The 19,393-nt window shown below is 40.2% G+C and overlaps 1 protein-coding gene across 4 annotated transcripts in view; it reads right to left on the reverse strand.

The window, feature by feature from the left end:
* Window positions 1-18,679, reverse strand: part of CDYL (chromodomain Y like) — a 104,845-nt gene extending 86,166 nt beyond the window's left edge. Inside the window, exon 1 of one of the 4 annotated variants that reach the window (XM_026790208.2) lies at window positions 18,098-18,675. Coding sequence is in view for 3 of the 4 variants with exons in the window: in XM_014275867.3 (XP_014131342.1) it covers window positions 18,098-18,121 (24 nt within the window). In the remaining variant the exon portion in view is untranslated. Of the gene's footprint in view, window positions 1-18,097 lie in introns of all 4 variants that reach the window. The other 3 variants (XM_014275867.3, XM_005481702.4, XM_026790211.2) reach the window with 3 other exon arrangements.
* Between the last annotated feature and the right edge of the window lie 714 nt (window positions 18,680-19,393).

A 19,393-nucleotide genomic window follows, 5' to 3' on the forward strand; every position in this document is an offset into this window, starting at 1 on the left:
CTTGTAGCATTTCATTACTACAAATATTTCTCAATAAGATATTGATTATATTACATACATATCTTGTGAAGAACCTTAACCTGCAGAAATAATTTAGGCAACAACTTTACTGCTAGAAAGTACTGAAGTAATTCAGAGACCTTTATCATAGGAAAAAGAAATTTTAAAAATTCAGCATTTAAAACAGAAAAACCTAGAATTCAGGAAATCAAATTAAAGATTTTCTAATAAAGATTTTAGATGCTCAAGTGCTCAAGTCAAGCATCCAAAAGATTCTAGTCAAGCTCAAAAGTTACATATCAAACTCAAATTCTGCTGTACAACTGCCACAAAGCAAAACTGGAATAAAACTTTTTAAACCACAGAAGTGTTCAAGAACAAACTTTTGAAAAACTCAGTGTCATTTGGAAGGAAGTAGGATTTTACAGAGCCTCCACTTTTTCCCCCCTAGACCATAACAACCTTCATTGCACATGCAACTTCATCTTTTGCCCACAATTACTCCAGTGCAAGTGTTTCTGGTGTTCAACAAAACAGAATGCAGCAGGTAGTGACGACAAGTGACAAAAATCTACAACCAAACTGCTAAAACCAAAGCAGAAATTGCACAAAATAAACAAAAACTGCAAAAATGGCAGATTCTGACATACTCACCTCTACATTCATCAAAAAAGAAAGACTTACTCTTTTTTACACTGTTTATGAACTAAATTGAAGACTAAGCTCAATAGCTGTGACATGGTTAAAAATAGCTGTACAGCTTTAGCACAGCAACTCATACTGCTCCACAGGAAGAATTATTCTCCCGGTCAAAATATTTGCCTTTTCAATGAGCTGAACTTTCAGGTCATCTGTTAACAATGTAGATTCTTTCCTGTCTAGAAGAACTTTATTGTCTCTCCTTTAACAAATAGCAGGGTATTGTTCCCAGCCGGTTGCTAATTCACACAATTAGCATGCAAAAATCTTTCTAAATGCTATATGGAAGATGTATGTGTTGCCTGGATGATCACATATTTTGATTTAATAAATCTCATACTTAGCTCCTCTCTATGTGTAAAATAAAATTTAAACCCATCTTTATTATATCCTCTCATTACATCCCTAACCTTCTCTTTCTCTCACATTTTTCAGCCTTCCCAACAAAAACACAGGTGCACATTACAACAGAGCACCGTGTGCCCTTGATGCCAAAACCACTTTTCAGATCAGATTTTTTAGATTACCTGTGTAAGTAACAATTACTTAGTCTGCCTTCCTGTATAAGAGAAGGAATTTTGCTCCAAAATTCCTGCATCAGATCATCGTATTGTGCTAGAACTAAAGGAATCTTTTTGGAAAAATTTACAGGTTTTTTTTTTCCCTGACATAAGAACATTCTTAAAAATAAGCTGTTCTGATAGATAACTTCAATTTTAAATTTATTATATTTCTAGAAGTAATACACCTGAGTTCAGCTCTGAGTTACTGCATTTTGTCATCCAAAACCTAGTATACCTAAAGGACTCCTTTGTCTGAAATCTTTGCCCGTATAAGTGCTTACAGGCCATCAGTCACCTTTGCTAAATACTACACAGAGTGAGCTTCTCCAGGCTCCTGCTGTACGCCAGGGTTTCTTGACTTATTTGTTTTTAATATTGGCAATTGTCCTCGACATGTTTTTCTGAATCTTTGTAAGTTCACCTTGGTTTTGGGGCTTTTTTCATTTGAAGCTCAAATAAGATACAATTTTCTACCATCTCACTAAAAGCTACATAGCACGGTAACAGCATACTTAACTCCACTTGAGATCCCCAATGTCCATACCAGGAGACTGCAATGTGCACTTTAGCTGCTGTATTGTATCACCAAATTACTCCTTCCCAAAGCACCACTCTCCATTCTGCAGGAATGACCCCACTGTCAGGATAAGCGTCTTCAGCTCCATTAATGTATCCTCATTAATGAATGATCCCCATTAACACAGCACAGACCATCCCTCACACTTATGAATCCATCCATTTCTGCACATACGCATTTTACCAGAGATTACATTCTATTTTCCTCTAGATCATTATCCAGATCCTCAAAGCAATGGGCTGTGAAAAACTTCTAAAAAATCCAGCATGAATGTCCTTAATCTATTACTGCTTTATGATCTGGCAGTCAACCAGTTTAAAATGGATTTGCTAGGGACCATGTTGACTTAGCAAGGAGACAGATTTCTGAAACCAGAACACCATGCAGTACTGCAGCAGGTGCTTTACAAATGATTTCTATACCTACATGAGTATCTTTGTCAATCAAAACTTTCAGCCTCAGAGTAAAGAGGTAAGTACAGATCAGTTCAAATTGTCATGAACACTTGGACAAGCAGTGACTGCTTTCTTTAATTTTCTGCTAAGCAGTTCTCATTTCAGCCTTTTACAGATCTTTTCTTGCAATCAACATCAACCTGCCCAGTCTAGTACTTATGTTACATCCTGGCCTACCCTATCTAATTTACACTTTCTAAACAATTAAAACTAACACATAACAAAAGACAAACCACAATACTTTAGATACCTTCAGTTGGTTGGGGGTTTTTGTTTGTTTTAAATCCTGTCTCCTGTAGACTAAAGCAAAACTTAGATTTGTTTGCTTCTATCAGAATAAAGAAATACTTATTTGTAAGTCACAATAAATTGAGAACAAAACACCCAGATTTTGGCCCCAAAACAACAGTAGTCTGACTCACAGCATATTTTTTAAGAAATCATAGAATAATATTTCTTTCAGTATTTCTGTCTCAACTACTAGTGTTCCTATCTAGTAGACACATGTCGTTACTGGTATTTTTTTGCTCTCAAAAGATAAGAGAATTTTCATATTGTTCTTAACCCCATGGATAGAAGGTTTATGATTGAAGTCTATATAATCTACTATGAATGGTATTTTTGTTGTGACAGCAAATAGCCACTAGTGTTCATGGCATTTTCACTGAATCTTCACACATTTGAATATTCACCTCTGCCTTATTGCACTATGATAGTTTTCTATCTATCCCTAATGACTTTTCATTGTAGGAATTAAAAAACACCTCAATAACTTTTATCTGAAAGTAATATAACTTTGAGATGAAACTGCTTTCTTTATATTTTCAGTAAAATCTGTATGACTTTTTAAATTAAATATTTACATTTATTTTATTACATTATTCCCCTTAAGAGTGATTATATATTATTGGCAAAGCCAGCATTGGTAGAACATTGAAATAAACAATGATAACTATCAGTGCTGATTATTTTCATGGAAGTGATCTTATATATCATTTCACTTTTGTCAGAATAGTAAAATTGAAGAGAACACAATTGCTTTTTCTTAGAAAAATATGATGAATGACCAACACATATTAGTAATTCCAAGAAAATGTTAATAATCATCAGCTAATGTAATCACTCTGAAGTAACAGTGCATGGTTTCTTTGCATCTAAACATTTAGAGGAAGATTACTCTGTCACATTAATCTACAGAAAATGTACCTTGCTTCTAAAAATAGAAAATGTAGACCTTACAGAACTTTCTGTGGCAACTTTCTATCCCTAAGTGTATACTTTATTTTTTTACTTTTAACTTGTGAAAAATCAAAACCAGAATTTTATTATTTTTTTTCTGTGTGTAAAGAAACCAGTGTCTAGGCCAGGTTGGGTGTTAAAACTATGTTGGAATGAGGAAGAGTGGAAGGGCCAATAATAATGGACAATTTTATAATTTGATTCTGCTCTTACTAAAGTGTGGCACTCCATAAAAATTGGCAAACTGAAAGTGTATTTGACTTAGTTACTTTCATGTAAGTAGTCTAAAGTGTTCACCGTTTGTTTTCAATAAATTGTTGGCAAGCAATAAATTTGAATATATTGGACTGAGTTTCTAGACAATGATCAACAGACTTTTTTCCTGACTGTAATCTTGTTTTCTACTTCTAAATTATTTATTTAATAATTTGTTGGTTTGGGGTTTTTTAAGTAAATGATGGACCAATGTCAGTGGCTGGCAATACTATTAAATTGTACTGGTTTAGAACCTAAGTATAGCTTTAACACTTATTGCTACATGCACCTGTTAAAACAATGAGTCATCTGAATGTACATTCAGGCAATTTTAATTTTTGTGTGCTACACCCCTGGATAACCAATATTTTAAGCTATTTTATGTTTTCAAACTGCATACAAATGCAGAATTTGTAATAGGTATATTAAATCTTTTCAATAAAATTGTCTTTAAAATGCTGAATAAATAGTCTAGTATTTTATAATAATATTTACCATACAGAAATAATAAAAGTCTTCATTATTACCTATACCTAAATAAATGAGAGAATATTTTTACTTAATATAAGCAAAATAAGGGACTTACACACACACACAAAGAGCTGAGAACATTGGATTTGGGGCACTTAAAGCACTCAGCTACTTTCTAAAGTCTGACTCAATTACTACCTCTATGTTCCAAATACTTCCATAAGAAAGCACTGGCCTTTTAGTCTTTAGTATTAATGGGTATTTTTCATTTCTAACAATTTTTTATTTATATATTGGAAGGACTTAGAGAGCAACGCAGTTTACTTTCCTTATCAGTTTTCCCACCTTCACGTAAACACACTCAAAACGAAAATAATTTGCTCCTGCTGGTGAAACTGAAACCAAAAGTAATTAAAGCCTAGCTTTTTCTACCCAAAAGATATTGACAGCGATTATACTCTGAACTTTAATTCCATTGGAGGGGCTAAAAATAATCTTTATGAATATCAGCATTTTAAATGAAATGCAGCTTAAAGCGAGCTCAACTACAAGGAGACATCCTGTTTCATCCCACTCCCTGCCCACTGCCCACTCAGTGAATAACCAGAACATTTAGAAATAAATTATACTTTTTAACTACACTTGTATGTCCCCTGCATCTTCAAACTGGGTTTGCACAACCGCCTCAGAGCAAGTTACAGTATAATCCAGGTGGACAAGGAAAATAAAACCTTACACTGGGGCAGAATTTTCATTACTTGCACAGCACACTAAAGGCAGTATGTCTGACCAAGCTTTGCAACTGCTATGGTGAAAGTAAATTCAGGGAATTGTAAAAGTTTTGCAACATGGAGAAGTAAGTGGAATCCCACACTCTTGCAAGCACGAGTTTGCCATTTTCCCCAGAAATGGAAGGGTAAGCAGCCACTAAATCCCGCAGCGCAGCACCTGGGGCTGTGCCGTGCCAGGGCTGCAGCCCTTTCCCGGGAGCGCTGCTCCCCAGCCCATCCCGCAACGGCTGCGTGACCTCAAGGTGGAGTCCGGGACACGGCTCTGAGTCAGCTCAAGCCATGGGCAACAAGCTGTGCAGTCGCACTGCAAGTCTGTCCAGCGAGTTGTTCCAGCTGAAAATTAAGCTTGCAGTTTGACAGATTCTTTTTTTCTTTTTTTTTTTTTTTTTAACAGAGCCAAGTCATTGCTGCAACCATCCCCCCACATCTAACCCATTTTCTCCTGTCTCTCTTCAAACATGACACGCCATATATTCCTGTTTCTTCCCTTGAAGTGGCACCTCTTGGATTTCAACCTTGGCCAGTCGATAAACTGCCAGAAAACTATTTCTGTAAAAGCAGTGGGCAATCCTCAGCTAGGCAAGCTTCCTTAATGAGCGCTCCCCTCACCCAGCGACAGAAATCGGTGCGGGTGCAAAGGAAGGAGGAAGACACTGGCAGCAAGCAAGGCTTGTGGCACTTAGATTTGTTTAAGATTAAATTTGTTTTTGTACTACTCACAGCTGGAAGTGGACAGTCTCCCAAATGTTAAATATCACACTGTTCAAAGAAATGTTAAGTGAAAAACCAACACAAACACTGTCGGCATACACAGGGTTTTTCCCTTGTCTCAGGACTTGCTCACTAAGGCTGTTTATTTGTGGCCATCACTCAGAAGCTCAACAGCTTCAATAACCTTCCACACCTGCTTTGTCATCCTGGCAAGAACATGTACGGCCACGCACAGAAACAGGCGGAGGAACTGCTTCAACCAAACAAACATTTGGGAGCCAGAGTTTTTTGTTTGGTTGTTTTTAATGATGCCAGATCAATTTTCCAATCCTCTTAAAACATGGCCAAGCTGCTGTTGTGGCTCAAACAGAAGGAACAGCTGAGCAATCCAAGCAAAGACAACTGAAGTCAATCATAAAGCGCAGCCACCCGAATACCTTCAGAGATTTAATATAAAAGTAAAATATAACAATTATTTAAAAACATAACTTGATCAGTTATTGTCACCCAGATAACAAGCCTTAGCTTACACCATATGGCTAAACTCTTTATGTTTCAACAGAACAATCCCTTAGCAACATTCACCTACTAACACAGTTCACAGTCCCAAGGGAAAGCCTATAACGAATGAAAAGTTGGGTATTATCCTGCATTAGGATCAGAAGACTGTAGAAAAAGGAGACAAAACCTTATTGCTTAGGAGGCCACATTTAAGTATATTTAACTTAACTGACTAAATCAACCCAATTCGCTTTTGTGTATTTTTTTACAGAGGAAGGGGATAAAGTCTATGACCTTTTAGAGAAATTTCACTTAAATGGTCTAACGGGCCTTCTGGCCTGAAGTCCTCACTGACTGCAGAGGACACCAAAAAACCACTGCATGCAAGCTGAATACCTCTCTGCAGTTAGCTCCATGAAAACCAAACCAAACACCAACATAAAAGGGGACAGGTCTGTAAGTAGCTTGTGCTTGCAGCATAGCTTCTCTTTACCAGACCAAATTAGCCTGCTCTACTTTATTCTAAGATGTTCTGACAATATTTACCTGGAGGGAAAAAAGAAAAACAAAAAAGAAAAAGGCTTTATTCTGCTTGTGCTTTGGCTCAGGGATTCAAACTTTGTCAGGGAGATGAGCAATCATCTCTGGAGTGATACTGTGACAGAGGAAAGAGAGAATTACTTTTTGAGACAGCACTCAGGTGACCTAATGGTGAGAGCCTCCATTTTCACTCAACAACCCCTGCCCACCCATCTTTCTACAAAAGAGAAAGCAATTTTAACGCATAGGCCTTTCTTCCACTATATAACCAATTTCCAGCTTCTTCCAGAAAAACCAGAAAACATCCTAATTTTACAATCAATAGGCAACTAATTCCACACTGAAAGTGCCCTTTTCTGGCAAGTTGGATGGAAAAAAGAACTTCCTGGTGGTTTGACTGAAAATGAGAGGCAGGTATTGAAAAGACATTGGGTAGGTAGAACTCAAATACTGGACAAAAGGGACAAATTAATATAAAGGAAGTATTAATTTAGTGACGAGCACAAGATAAAATTCCACTGGTTCTACAGTCAAGCACTATTTTCTTCTTCCCCTTCTCATAATTTACTGTCTCACTATACTTTAAGTCTTTATTTAGCATGTAGACATATAAAATCCCTTTCTCCAAATTAATCACCTTTAGTCACTTTAGTTACTTTTAGTTCCAGCTTCATCAATATAAACAAGTACACATAAAAAATAAAGGGCCAAATAAAGCATTATTTTATTAATAGAAATAATAAACCCATATACAGAGATATATAGGCTAGAATGATGACTCTCATTAATTCCCATGATTTTTGCTTGACAGTAAGAATGATAAAGAAATTACTTTGTGTGCATGCAAGGAATCAGTTTTGTTACATTTCTTAGCTTTGATTAGATATATATGCTTAGGTGTGAAGGATTGAATTTTTTAGGATAAACTGGTTTGTAATTACTTTAAAAAGGAACTTAGAATTGGATAATTCAATTAATACTGAATATATTCAAATAACACACAACAACAGAGAACCTCACATTTTACAGACCAATACCAGCATAATGTTTAACTAAGATGTTCACTTGTATTGAAAAAATACATCTCACACTCTAACTTAACTGATATCTGTCCATCAGTGCTTTAGTGTCTGAAGGTAGGAAGAACAGAGCATAGCAAATGATTTTATTTGGATAAATGTAGGAAAATAATATGGGTATAGCTATAAATTAGTAACAGTAAAGTTTCATCTGTCACTATGAGTGGCTCAAAACCTAATGTTCATGGGGACAGAAACCATATCACGTCCCAGTGCTCATTTTATCTCCCCACTAAATCCACGTTTTGTAGCATGCATAGATAACCCCCAAAACACCATCTTATTCAATATACTTCTGCATCACACCAGTTTCAGGAAAGCGGAACTTAAAACCTAAATCAATCTTTGTAAAGAATTGTTTTTTAAAGGTAAGGTGTTTTAAGATAAGGTGATTTTCCTCAATAAGCATTTAAAACAAAAATCCAATAAAAGACAAAAACCTAGTTATTCAATCTTTACTGTTAAGGAAGTAGAAAAGTATGCTACAGGTTGCCTACACCTGTGGTGTGTATCCTGCTTATGAAAAAATGAAGATTATCCCATCTTTGTATAGTTTTAAAGTTTTGTGAAGTTATAACCCTTTATATCCATTTGGTTTCCAATATCCATTGTAGTCATGGGCTTAAGCTGTCAACACCTGCTTGATCCACCAGCTTCCATGTTTTAGCAGTCCTACAGTGTCTCATCTCAAAGAAGCATCCTCAAATACAGTGATTTCCATCTTCTCATTCAGAATCTAATATTTTATTCTCGGGTAGTTTAAATAAATAAGCACAAACCTCAGGAGAGCTGATGAGTACAATGTGGGAGAGAGGAAAAACAAATCAATTAAGGAGCTGCCCTGATACAAGAGAGATGCCTCTAACAGGAGTGAAATAGAATCTGAAACACTGATGGATCTTTGGAAACAGGAAGTTAACCTACTTGCCTTCAGCATTTGGGAAAAAAAATTCTTTGTTGTTATTGATCATTCCTTGATGACCTGGGTAAAAACAGAGCTCATGCCAGTGTTAATTCTCTGGAAGCCAATGCCTTCAAAAGTCATATAACGATAAACTTGTCCTAGACTTCTGTAGTACATTGTCTTATGGAAGGTTTTTTCAGATTAAAACCAAATAGAGATCAAGTGTCCTTTTTTCCTCCCACTCCACACACTCCCTTTTGTACAATCAAATCAAAACCCAAAGCACATAACACTAAGCACATGAACCAGACAAAGAGGAGAAAAAATTTCAAAGCTGGGCTTTAACCTTCTCTACATACATATATTACAAAAAAACCTGATGTGCACCAACAGTTTAAATTTGCTCTTTTAAACTTCTGACTTTGCTACATCACAAGTGAAAATTGATTGACTGCCCTGAAACTGCACTCCATTAAATCTTCTGTTCCACTTGGGAATGCTTGGACATCTAGTTAGTTACTCCTTCAGCTGCAAAAGAGGGTGGCAAACTGAGGTCAAAGCATCATTTTCAGGAAACATTAGAAATTGTTTTGCTGGAAATGCTCACTCAACTGACAAGTTGCTGTGAATATATCTATTTAGCATAAATATATTTACAAACTAATTCCACAGAAAAATACGCTAAGAACAAAAGCTCAAGATTCTGTCTGATGTAAACATCACTGCTCTTACTTTATGTTTCTTTGTTCTTTGAAAGCACTGCTAATTCAAGATCAAGTTTTGTCCTTATCTGTAAACTAAGTAAGTGAGAAAAAATGTGCTAGTCTTGAAAACATGACTAGCCACCTAAGAGTTAAGTTATAAAGTAACTACATGGCAAAAAGCCTACAGAGGAGAAAAAAATGCTGTTTTTTCCTGTTTTCAAAAAAATTTTCCATCAGTCTTCCTAACCTTTATATATTATACTTCGGTACAATCTACTATGGTTTATACTTACAAAACAGTACTAACTCAAATAATGAGATTAATTCCTAGAGTTATTATTACAAGTGCTATTACAATTTGTCTTATTTTGTGGGCACATTCCTCTCTCCAAATTTTCTAGGCTGAGTGTACTTCCACACAGCTGCCAGCTGGACTTATTTTGGCATACAGTCCGTCAGCACATCAAGTCTTCAAGTCTGTGCTGAAGACTCTGTAGGTATCTAGAGCATACAACTCAAGCTGATGACTTGAAGTTTTACACAGAGTTAATGTTTGTTTTGTTTGATCACATGCACTAACAACCTCTTCTTGAAAAATCTGAGTTCAAGTTAACACAGAATTCAGGAACAACAATGTATTTGTGGCCTGCAGCCACAAGCCCCTGGCAGATGTGCACAGGTAATGAATGTGGGCTTGGAACATCTGGGCAGCTCAGGTTATGCTGCCAGTATTTTATAACCAAGGCTGAAATCTGCCTTGTCCCAACAAAGCCAGCCATGAAAGCTCCCAATGACTATTGCTGTGCCATATTTCCCATTTTTCACTCTACAGTGAGACATTATGGACCTGTGATAGGAATTGGGGTGCTGAACTGGATGGATCCTTTGTGTCAGTACACAGAGCCTTACATTCCCGTTATTTCTTACAGACACAATCCCAGGTCTGTTGCTTTTAACTCTGTAAGTGACCTCAACACAAAAATGAAATGGAATCGTCACACTGTGCTGTCACAAGCTGTGTTTTATACAAAGAACTGGGGAAAATCAGGTGCTGAAATCAAAACACAACAAATGAGCATGATTTAACAACTACCTAAACTATACTGCAGTCAACTCTCACAAATATAGTTTGAATTGCTTCTACCCTTCATATGTCTAGTGATTGGTAACAAAAATGTTATCGATATCCTGATGATGCTTCATTGAAGAGCTGCATTTAATGGAAGGAACTTCATAAATTACCCACTTCTGAATATCCACTGAAAACAACATTCAACACATCATAGTCTTGAAAAGTATTTTGAAGTTGATATATATCCATTTCAACACTCTTAAGAATGTACCTCAATGGTTACCCTACATTCGTATTTACAAAATGTACATGTAACATTTTCCTGTGATAAATACATCACAATATACTTCCCACAACTTGTTTTAAACTGTGTCGTCTCCAAAATAAAGCCAAAATTTTTTCCCTAAACCAAGCAAATTTACATAATCCAGTATTTTACAGCAAGTGAAGATGCTTAGAGAAGTATTTAAATGTCTCTGCAAAATGAAAATCACAAAGTTATTTAAACAAAAAACCAACCCAAACGAGAAGAGAAGAGAAGAGAAGAGAAGAGAAGAGAAGAGAAGAGAAGAGAAGAGAAGAGAAGAGAAGAGAAGAGAAGAGAAGAGCTCCTTCCCTTTCAATCCAGGATATTAAAAAAATGTTAACAGAGTTTGGATTTTTCATTTGCTACTATGACAATCAGCAAAGAATGAACACTTAATTTCCTTAAAAGGTGTAACAAACTGTGGGGGCAGAAGAGTTAGAGAAGCACAACTACAAATGTGGTTAGGCCACTTGAATATATACTTTATCTTTCCCCACAAAAGAAATGAAACAAACCATCAGACTTAACATGGCCAAGAAGAAAGATTTGATCTGAGCTTTACTAATTCATTGTGTGTACTGTGATAATAAAATGTGAAGCCTCACTGAAGAACCACAAGAAAACTGAGTTACATAGTTCCACTATTCAATACAACTAATTTACAGTTAAAAGATACTTAGAAAATAGTTGCTTTATTTTACAATTAATCCTACCAATGTGGCCTTAAAGTAACTTAAAAATGTAGATCTGTGATTAAAATATGCTTTTTAATCCACATCCATCCCATGTATCCATACATATGAATAGATGCCTTGAAAAATATCTGCCACAGGTCACCATTAGGGACACATGTAAATCTTATGAGGATGTTTATGAAAACAGTAAATATTTTTGCCTTTACAGTGTACTGAACCAGAAACATGCCACTTTTCTTTTCCTCTAAGTAATATGGAGAGAAGTTCAAAGAAATAATTTCAAAGAGCACAAAAAATTCTTGCGTGTAAATATTAAAAGCTCATCAGAAATCAAAAAAAATAAAAGCTCTTCCTAGAGAGATACTACAGCTCTGGAAATTACATCTGATAATATAAAATACTGTACTTTTAAGGTATTTTCTGGACTAGCAGCATACTGTCGGAGAAACCACATGGTGGGTTGATTATAAATATAAATATAAATTTTTTTTCTAAGATTAAAAAAATAACCAACTCTGTATTTATTGACCCATAATATCTATCACATGGCATCCAGCCATTCAAAACCTCAAAGGCATAGAAGAGAACAGGGAGAGACTTGTGCATCCCTTTTTACCCTGCAAATACAGTTTGTGGAGCTTGTGCTTCCAACAGATACACTAAAATAATACACTGCCCAGTAACAGCAGATTTGGAATTTATTACAGAAGAATAAGAGTGGCATTATAGGGCTGCTTCTGTGTTATATCCAACAGATCTGCACATCCAGTTATCACATAGTCTGGTTGAATAAGATGAAAGCATAACTGTTAGTAACTTGGTTTTTTCTACTGCTTTGACACAGATCAGAAATGCTGCAGCAGCCAGGAAGAAATGAAGCTGCACCTACTGAGAAGTCTAAAAGGGACACAGCAACCCTGATGCTGTTCCAGCTACGCCAGCCTTCCTGAAGAACAAGGGGCTGTGGCATGTCTCATTAAGTTCTTTGTGTCTGATAATTTATCCTCATTCAAGAGGTACTGAACATCAGCATAGTGGAGCAACCTTCTGTGATAGTACAGTCTTGCAAGTTGGAAGTAATTGTTCTGTGACTCTAAACGTGACTGGCACCACAGTAATAAATCTCTGGTTGACCAAAAAACTCAATAAATTAAATCACAGTAAAAGACAGACTGTGAAGGTTAAGAATTATCAGAGCCTCGCAGGCTTTATGGATGAGACATCTCTTTCCCACTTTCCCTCCCTTCCTTTTTTTTTTTTTTTTGGTCTGTGATGGACATGAGCAATTCAAAAGAAGCAATACATGAAAAATTAAAAGCATTATTTTTACTATACTGATTTTGTGCATGTACATACGAAGGAGTTTTGTGCATAAAACCTGCTAAGCCATCTCCATATCTGAGCCATCTGTGTTCCACACAGGACACAGACAGAGGTTCCCTCCTTTCCCTGCGTGTGTTTGAGCTCTCCCTGGGAGCAGCCCAGCAGCGCCATGGAGGGCAGGGCACACTGGAGAAACCCCCGGGGCAGCTCAAGCACTTCCCCTGCAGCTGCCCCAGAAGACAGGGCACTACTCCTCAATTTTGTCCACAGTTCTGGGGCTAATCAAGCTGGTTAAAAGCAGCTTGGCAAGGAACATGGAAAAGTCAAGTTTCTTACACTAAATGGGATGGCTCCACTCCTGCAGTGCTCTTGCATTTGTGCTCTGGTTTAAAGAAGTGAAAGTCACCCGTGGAGGATGAACAGCTAATCCTCAACTCTATTGGAAGTCAGATGTGTATTTCCTAAGGAGTGGAAGCAGCACAAACACATCTGATGTAAATTCCTAGTCTTACTTAGTTGGGTAGGGTCAGTCAAGCAAATTTGTGTCTTTTACTTCTCCTGAAACAAGCATTTACACCAGCTGTCAAAATAAACTCATAAAAACTTAGGCATTACACCTCAATGACTGTAAGTCCCTCCTTATGAACAAGATCTTTAACCAAGGTCTTGGGCATCAGCACATCAGAAACAAGCAACAGAAGACAGATCCCAAGACAATCTGGAATTCCTGCAAGATAGGTTGAATGAAAACAACCCATTGCAATGAGGAAAAAAAAGGCTATTGCCTGAATATACAGCCAATTCTGATTTGTTGCTAATAGTAATTTTTCATCAAATAGCCATTAAAAACTACAACTCCAAGCTGCATACTGCAGATAATGGATTTATCCTTTCAGTTAACTTAAGCAAAACAAATGTTTAAACTTTCCAGTAAATGCACACAAAACATGATGAAGATTCGATCGCTGCAGTGTTCCTAGGGCCATGAGAGAAACTTTGGGTTTAAGTGAATAATTCCTATGCAGTATCAAATTTTCAAGAAAATGACAGCATTTCTCCAACAGTTTTCTACACTCTATCATTTAAAAGACAAGCACGCACAATGAAGAACAGCCCACAGGATCACTTTTGTTGACTTGTGGCCACTACTCTACACACAAAGCTTAAATTTTCTTGGAATACGTGTCTTTGGGCTTACTTATTAGGTGATTAAACCTGACACATAGCTTAATGTCAGGCCATAGCACTTCAGCCAGTTGCTCCTGAAATTTGTTTCAGTTTGTAGTTTCACTGTATCTGTATAATTTAATGTCAAAGGCTTTAGTTCTAAAAATAAAACCAAAAGTACTGAATCATCATTGGAAGTGAAGTATCACCTTGAGGATATTAGACACCAATATGAAAAAATGCATGTTTTTTGCAAGGCAATGGAAGGTTTTAAAAAAATATATATTTTCCATTTTATAAAGCATACAAAAATGTATAATTTTGAAGTACAGGACTTTCAGTATCTTAATCTGTAATATTTAAATGGAAATTGGTTAAGACACCTTAAAACACTGGGTTTATGACCAATGCCAATGTGAAACACAGAGTAAAGAGAAGGCATCAAGGCATAGGTACACTAGCAAAGTTCACACAAACTGTTTTGCTTACTTATCAGTAAAACCCAATAAAAATGTTTTGACGTGAGTAGCAAGCATGGCCCAAGCCTAGCCAGAGTTACACAAATGGATCCAGTGGGCCATGTATATTATGGGTATCAGCTGTACCAGCAGTTCCCTGAGGAAAGGCAGAAACACTCAGTAATTTGACTAGACACCATGTCCAACAGTAGAGAACTTCAATGCATTTCCACCTCACTTAATACGAAAACAAAATATTAAATTTTATGAGAAAGAGACTCTTCCCAACTGAGCACAGATTGGTTGTTGTCCACTGACCACGACTTGGTACATCTGACCTGCTGGCTAGCACACAGCTCTCCCACAGAGCACTTGTATGGAACAACTTCCACATTTCATCAAACAAACTTGTCATGCCAACCACAACTTAGGATGACTTCAGACATCACTTGCAAGAGTTTGCCAAAGGAGGTCAAGGGATTTTACTGCAGAGAGAGCAAACATAGTTTGCTTCTGAAAGAACCTTGGAAATGAGGTCTACTTCTAATTACTCCAGTGAAGATGATGAGAACAAGTAACAATGTTTAGTGGGAAACAGGTCAGTAAGCCAAAGGAAAGTTGTCACATTGAAGAAGAAGGTAACCCTACCATTTGCCCAAAGGCTGTTCAAAGGATTTTTCAAAAACCACACTAACAAATCCCAGCAGGCACATACAAAGAGAAGTGCCATAAGATGTCAACGCCTGTTGAAACAAACTTGCAGAAATAAAAACCCAGTGCGCCTTTTCTTACGTTTTCCTTCACCTGTCTTATTTGCCAACTTCTCCATGTCTGTCCACCTCACTAAAAAACACTTTGTCCCTTGAAGAAACAAACTTGAAAACACAAAAAGTATGTTATTTGCCTCACCTACAGAGGCTGGTAACATTACCAACAGCTGCATTTTTCATCTAGAAAACAGTCTCTTCAATGTTTCTACCCCAGTAAAAAAAAAGAAAAAATAAGGAAAAAAAAGGGAAAAAAATAGCAGGTAGTCATCACCACCACAACCTCTAAAATGCATGGGAACAAATGACATTGAGGATACACAGCCAGCCCCAGTCACACTGCCAACCCATTAGTAGATTTAAGGTCTTGATCTTTGAATTTGAAATCACCGGCCTACATAGAGATCAGCTCCCTCACTTCAGGGATGACATCCAGAATAAAAAGAATCCCACAAATAAGTGAATGCACTAAGATTGAAAAAAAAAAAAAGAAAAAAAAAAGAAAAACGAACTTATTGTCATTTTTTATAAGAGAATTTTTCATTTGTATTTTGGAAGAACCATGACACATATCAGCAGAAATAGTTGGCATTCATACTTAAGCTAACAATTGCAAATAGATTACACAACATTTTTTTGATCAAGACACTAGATCAAGATCAAGAAGGAAAAATGGAAGTATAACAAATGGCAGCAGATTTCAAACACCAGATTCAAACGATATTGAATGGCATGACCTATAAATAAGACAACCATGAAACAGAAGTAAACCCACCATCAATAACACAGGCAGTTCACAAAACAGTTTAAATTACTTAAAAAGTAACATTTCATGTCTACTCACAGCTACGTCCTTCCTAAATTAGTGCTCACTATATTGAAATCGTTTATTATTTTATGGTTTTTCAGACATGGCTAGAAAATTCATTATAAGACAAAACTTGTCAAAAATGAGCAACAATTTAGAAAAAAGAGACAGCTTGACCACATGTCAGTCCAAAAGCATTAACTATTTTGGCACCTTAATTAAACTTTGCACTTGCACGATTAATGAAAGTGTCAGATTTTTAAAACTTAGAAGTATCCCTTCAGGTGTTTGTCAAGAGCGGCATTTGCGCAATGGCCACGACGCGCCCAGAGCACAACTGCGCCCCACAGACCACTGAGCCAACAAGTCAACATTTTGAACACAAGACAGCCAAGAAGAGTCATGCACAATGGTCATTCTCAGCCTCAGTCCAATGCTCAGCAAGCAGAATTTTCCTGGTCATTTATTAGTGCCCATCAAAAGCAATATCTCGTTGTGCATCTTTGATCAAACACGGCAACACGTGAAGAGCAAGAACTGGCTGCAGCACAGTCTACAGGCCCAACTCCACAAACTCAACACAACCCTCGCAAAGTCAAAGCAAGTTTTTGGCAATTCCTTGAGACGCAGAGAGGTTCCTAAATTTCTCTCCAACTTTCAGAGATGATCCCTTCACGACTGACTTAAGCTACCTTGTGAGGATGGGGACACTTGCCAGAGCAATTAACCATGATTTATCTGTCTTGGGAATACAGGCCTTCGGTCTTCTTTCTAGTCTATCAGTTCAGCACCTCTGCTGACAGCCAACTTGCTTAAAATACAAGCCCACCCGGGGCACCCAACACTGACTTCTACAGGGTTTGTTCACCGATGGCATCACAGATGTAACTCAATTAAGGAGAGATTCATGTGCACCAGCTGTACGGTAAGACATCTTCTGTCAAGTGTCCTGAAGGCTATCTGCCTCCTTTTAACCTTAAGAGTTCCACCCTCTGGATATATATTTTTAATAGATCGCTGTCTGGATGCATATTAACTATCAGATAAGAGCATTTTTGGTTTTGGGAAGCCACTTCTCTAACCAAAAGGCAAGAACAGCTCCAAAACAACAATGGCTTTTCAGTCCCGGGGATAACTTCTTGCAAAAATAAAAACAAGGAAGTTCAATCCAAGAGAACCATGATGCTTTTCAGTTAAGGGCAAGGATGTGAAATTGCCAGGCATAAGATAGGAAACTCAAAGTTCGGCTGTCACCTTGTTCCCTTCTTCACCCCAAGACCTCCCTCTCCCGTCAGCACACGCTGTGACCACCTCCCGAGTGACGAGTGAAGGATGGCGTGTCAAAGCCTTAACTTTCAATCTTTTTGGCTTCTCTCGCAACCTCAACCCTATCGCTGGAGCACGAAGAGCCGAGGAGTTTAAATTTTAGTATTTTGCACCGCCGCAGCTTGCCGCACGGCCAAGGCACACGATGGTGGCACAGGACTTTGGTATGGACACAAATCCAAGAGGAAAGCCCCTCTGCCCTCCTCCTCCTCCTCCCCCGCCCCCTCGCCCCCCCCCCGGCCCGGATAGAGGCAATAACTCAGCTTTGCTCACATTTTTGCACAGCGCCGGGCTCGCACTTCGACGTGATCACTGCCGGGGCTGTCAGCGCTGCTCGCCCCATCCAGCACCCCCCCTTCTCCTCCCGGAGTCAAAGTGTTGTGTGAACGTGGGGAAAGGACTGAGGGGGGAGCGCAGGCCACGGTAACACTTTGCCGTCTCCTCCGTTCAGTCACATTTCCGTCCTCCTCCAGCAAAACTGGGGAGGGAAGGGGGGGCGGGGGGCCAGGCTGGGCACACACGCAGGCGCTGGGCCCAGCGGGAAGGGGCAGCAGCCGCTGCAAGTGTGGGTGACAAGCCCGGCGGCGCTCCCGGGGAGCAACAAAAACGCTCTCGGGTGCGGTGGGGTGGGGTGAGGTGGCCGGCGGGGCCGGGGGCAGGGCCGGCGGAGCTCGGGGGCTCTTACCTCGTAGAGTTCCTCGGAAGCCATGCTGTGGGAGCCTCACAAGGTGGAGTTGGGTGCCGGTTTGGAAATACTTTTGTTTCAGTTGGTGTCCGTTTGGCCTCCTCCTCCTCTCCCTCCTCGTCTTCTTCTTCTTCTTCTTCTTCTTTTTCTTCTTCTTCTCCTCCTCCTCCTCCTCTTCTCCTCCTCTTCCCCTCCTTCTTCTCCTCTTCCCGTCCTCCTCCTCCTCTTCTTCTTCCTCCTCCTCCCTGCGCGTCTCTCTCCAGCGCAACTAGCAGCTCCGCTCGTTAAATGCCAGTGAGGTGCTCCTGTTCCTGCCCCTGCTGCTGCTGCTGGCGCTGGCGGCGGCGGCGGCGGCGGCGGGGGGGGTGCGCGCACGGCAGCTGCGCAACTCGCTCGCTCTCCCGGCTCGCCCTCACACAGCCCGGCGCGCGCGCACCCGAGCGCGCGCCCGAGCGCGCGCCCGCGGGAGCACGCAGCCGCGCGCACCCGCGCACACAGAACTCACACGCGTGCTCGCCCCCCCCGCCCCCCCGCACCCCTCCGTCCGCCGGCGGCTACACTCGCTCGCTCCCTCCCCAGGAACACTAATCGAGCGCAGAGAGGCAGCGCCACACGCGAACCACCGCTCTCCGCCCCGCCGGCTCCACCAGCCGCCCCCCCGTGCCGCCGCCCGGCACCATCCTCCTCCTCCTCCTGCTCCTTCTCCTCCTCCCCCCACCCCATCCCGGCTTTGATCTCCCATTGTCTGCTCAGCTGAGCCCGGCGGCGCGCGGGGGGCGGCGGGGGCGCGCGCCCGGGGCCGCGCCCGGGAAACCGCGGGTGATGGGAGCGGGAGCGGGGGGGGTGCGGGGGTGTGCGATGTGCCCGCGGGACGGACGCGGAGTTGGGAGCGGGGCGGCGGTGGCAGAACTCGGGGCGCCGCGCACGTGCAGGGCTCGCGTCACGCCGCCGGGCCCCCGCCCGTGGCCGCCCGCAGCCCCCCGTGGCCGCCCCTCCGCCGCCCTCCGAGCTCGGCTCCCCGCGGGCTCTGCCATCGCCCCGTCCATCGCCCTGCCACGGTGCCGTGTATAACGCGTGTGCACGCGCTTCCTCCCCGTCCAAACTTCCTTGGTCGGATGCCTTCGCCGTAAAAGAAACTAAACAGCCCTCGACGGTGGCTGCCAACACCGGATATGTGCCTTCCATCTCCCGGCTGACCGCGGTTGCCAAGCTGGGAAGGCCCCGCCAAGGCCTCCGTGGGATGATGGGCCAACAGAAAGTAGCTGAACTGTTGACCTGCTTATGAGTCCATGGCTA

Source organism: Zonotrichia albicollis, chromosome 1 (assembly GCF_047830755.1).
Source record: "Zonotrichia albicollis isolate bZonAlb1 chromosome 1, bZonAlb1.hap1, whole genome shotgun sequence".
Lineage (NCBI taxonomy): Eukaryota > Metazoa > Chordata > Aves > Passeriformes > Passerellidae > Zonotrichia > Zonotrichia albicollis.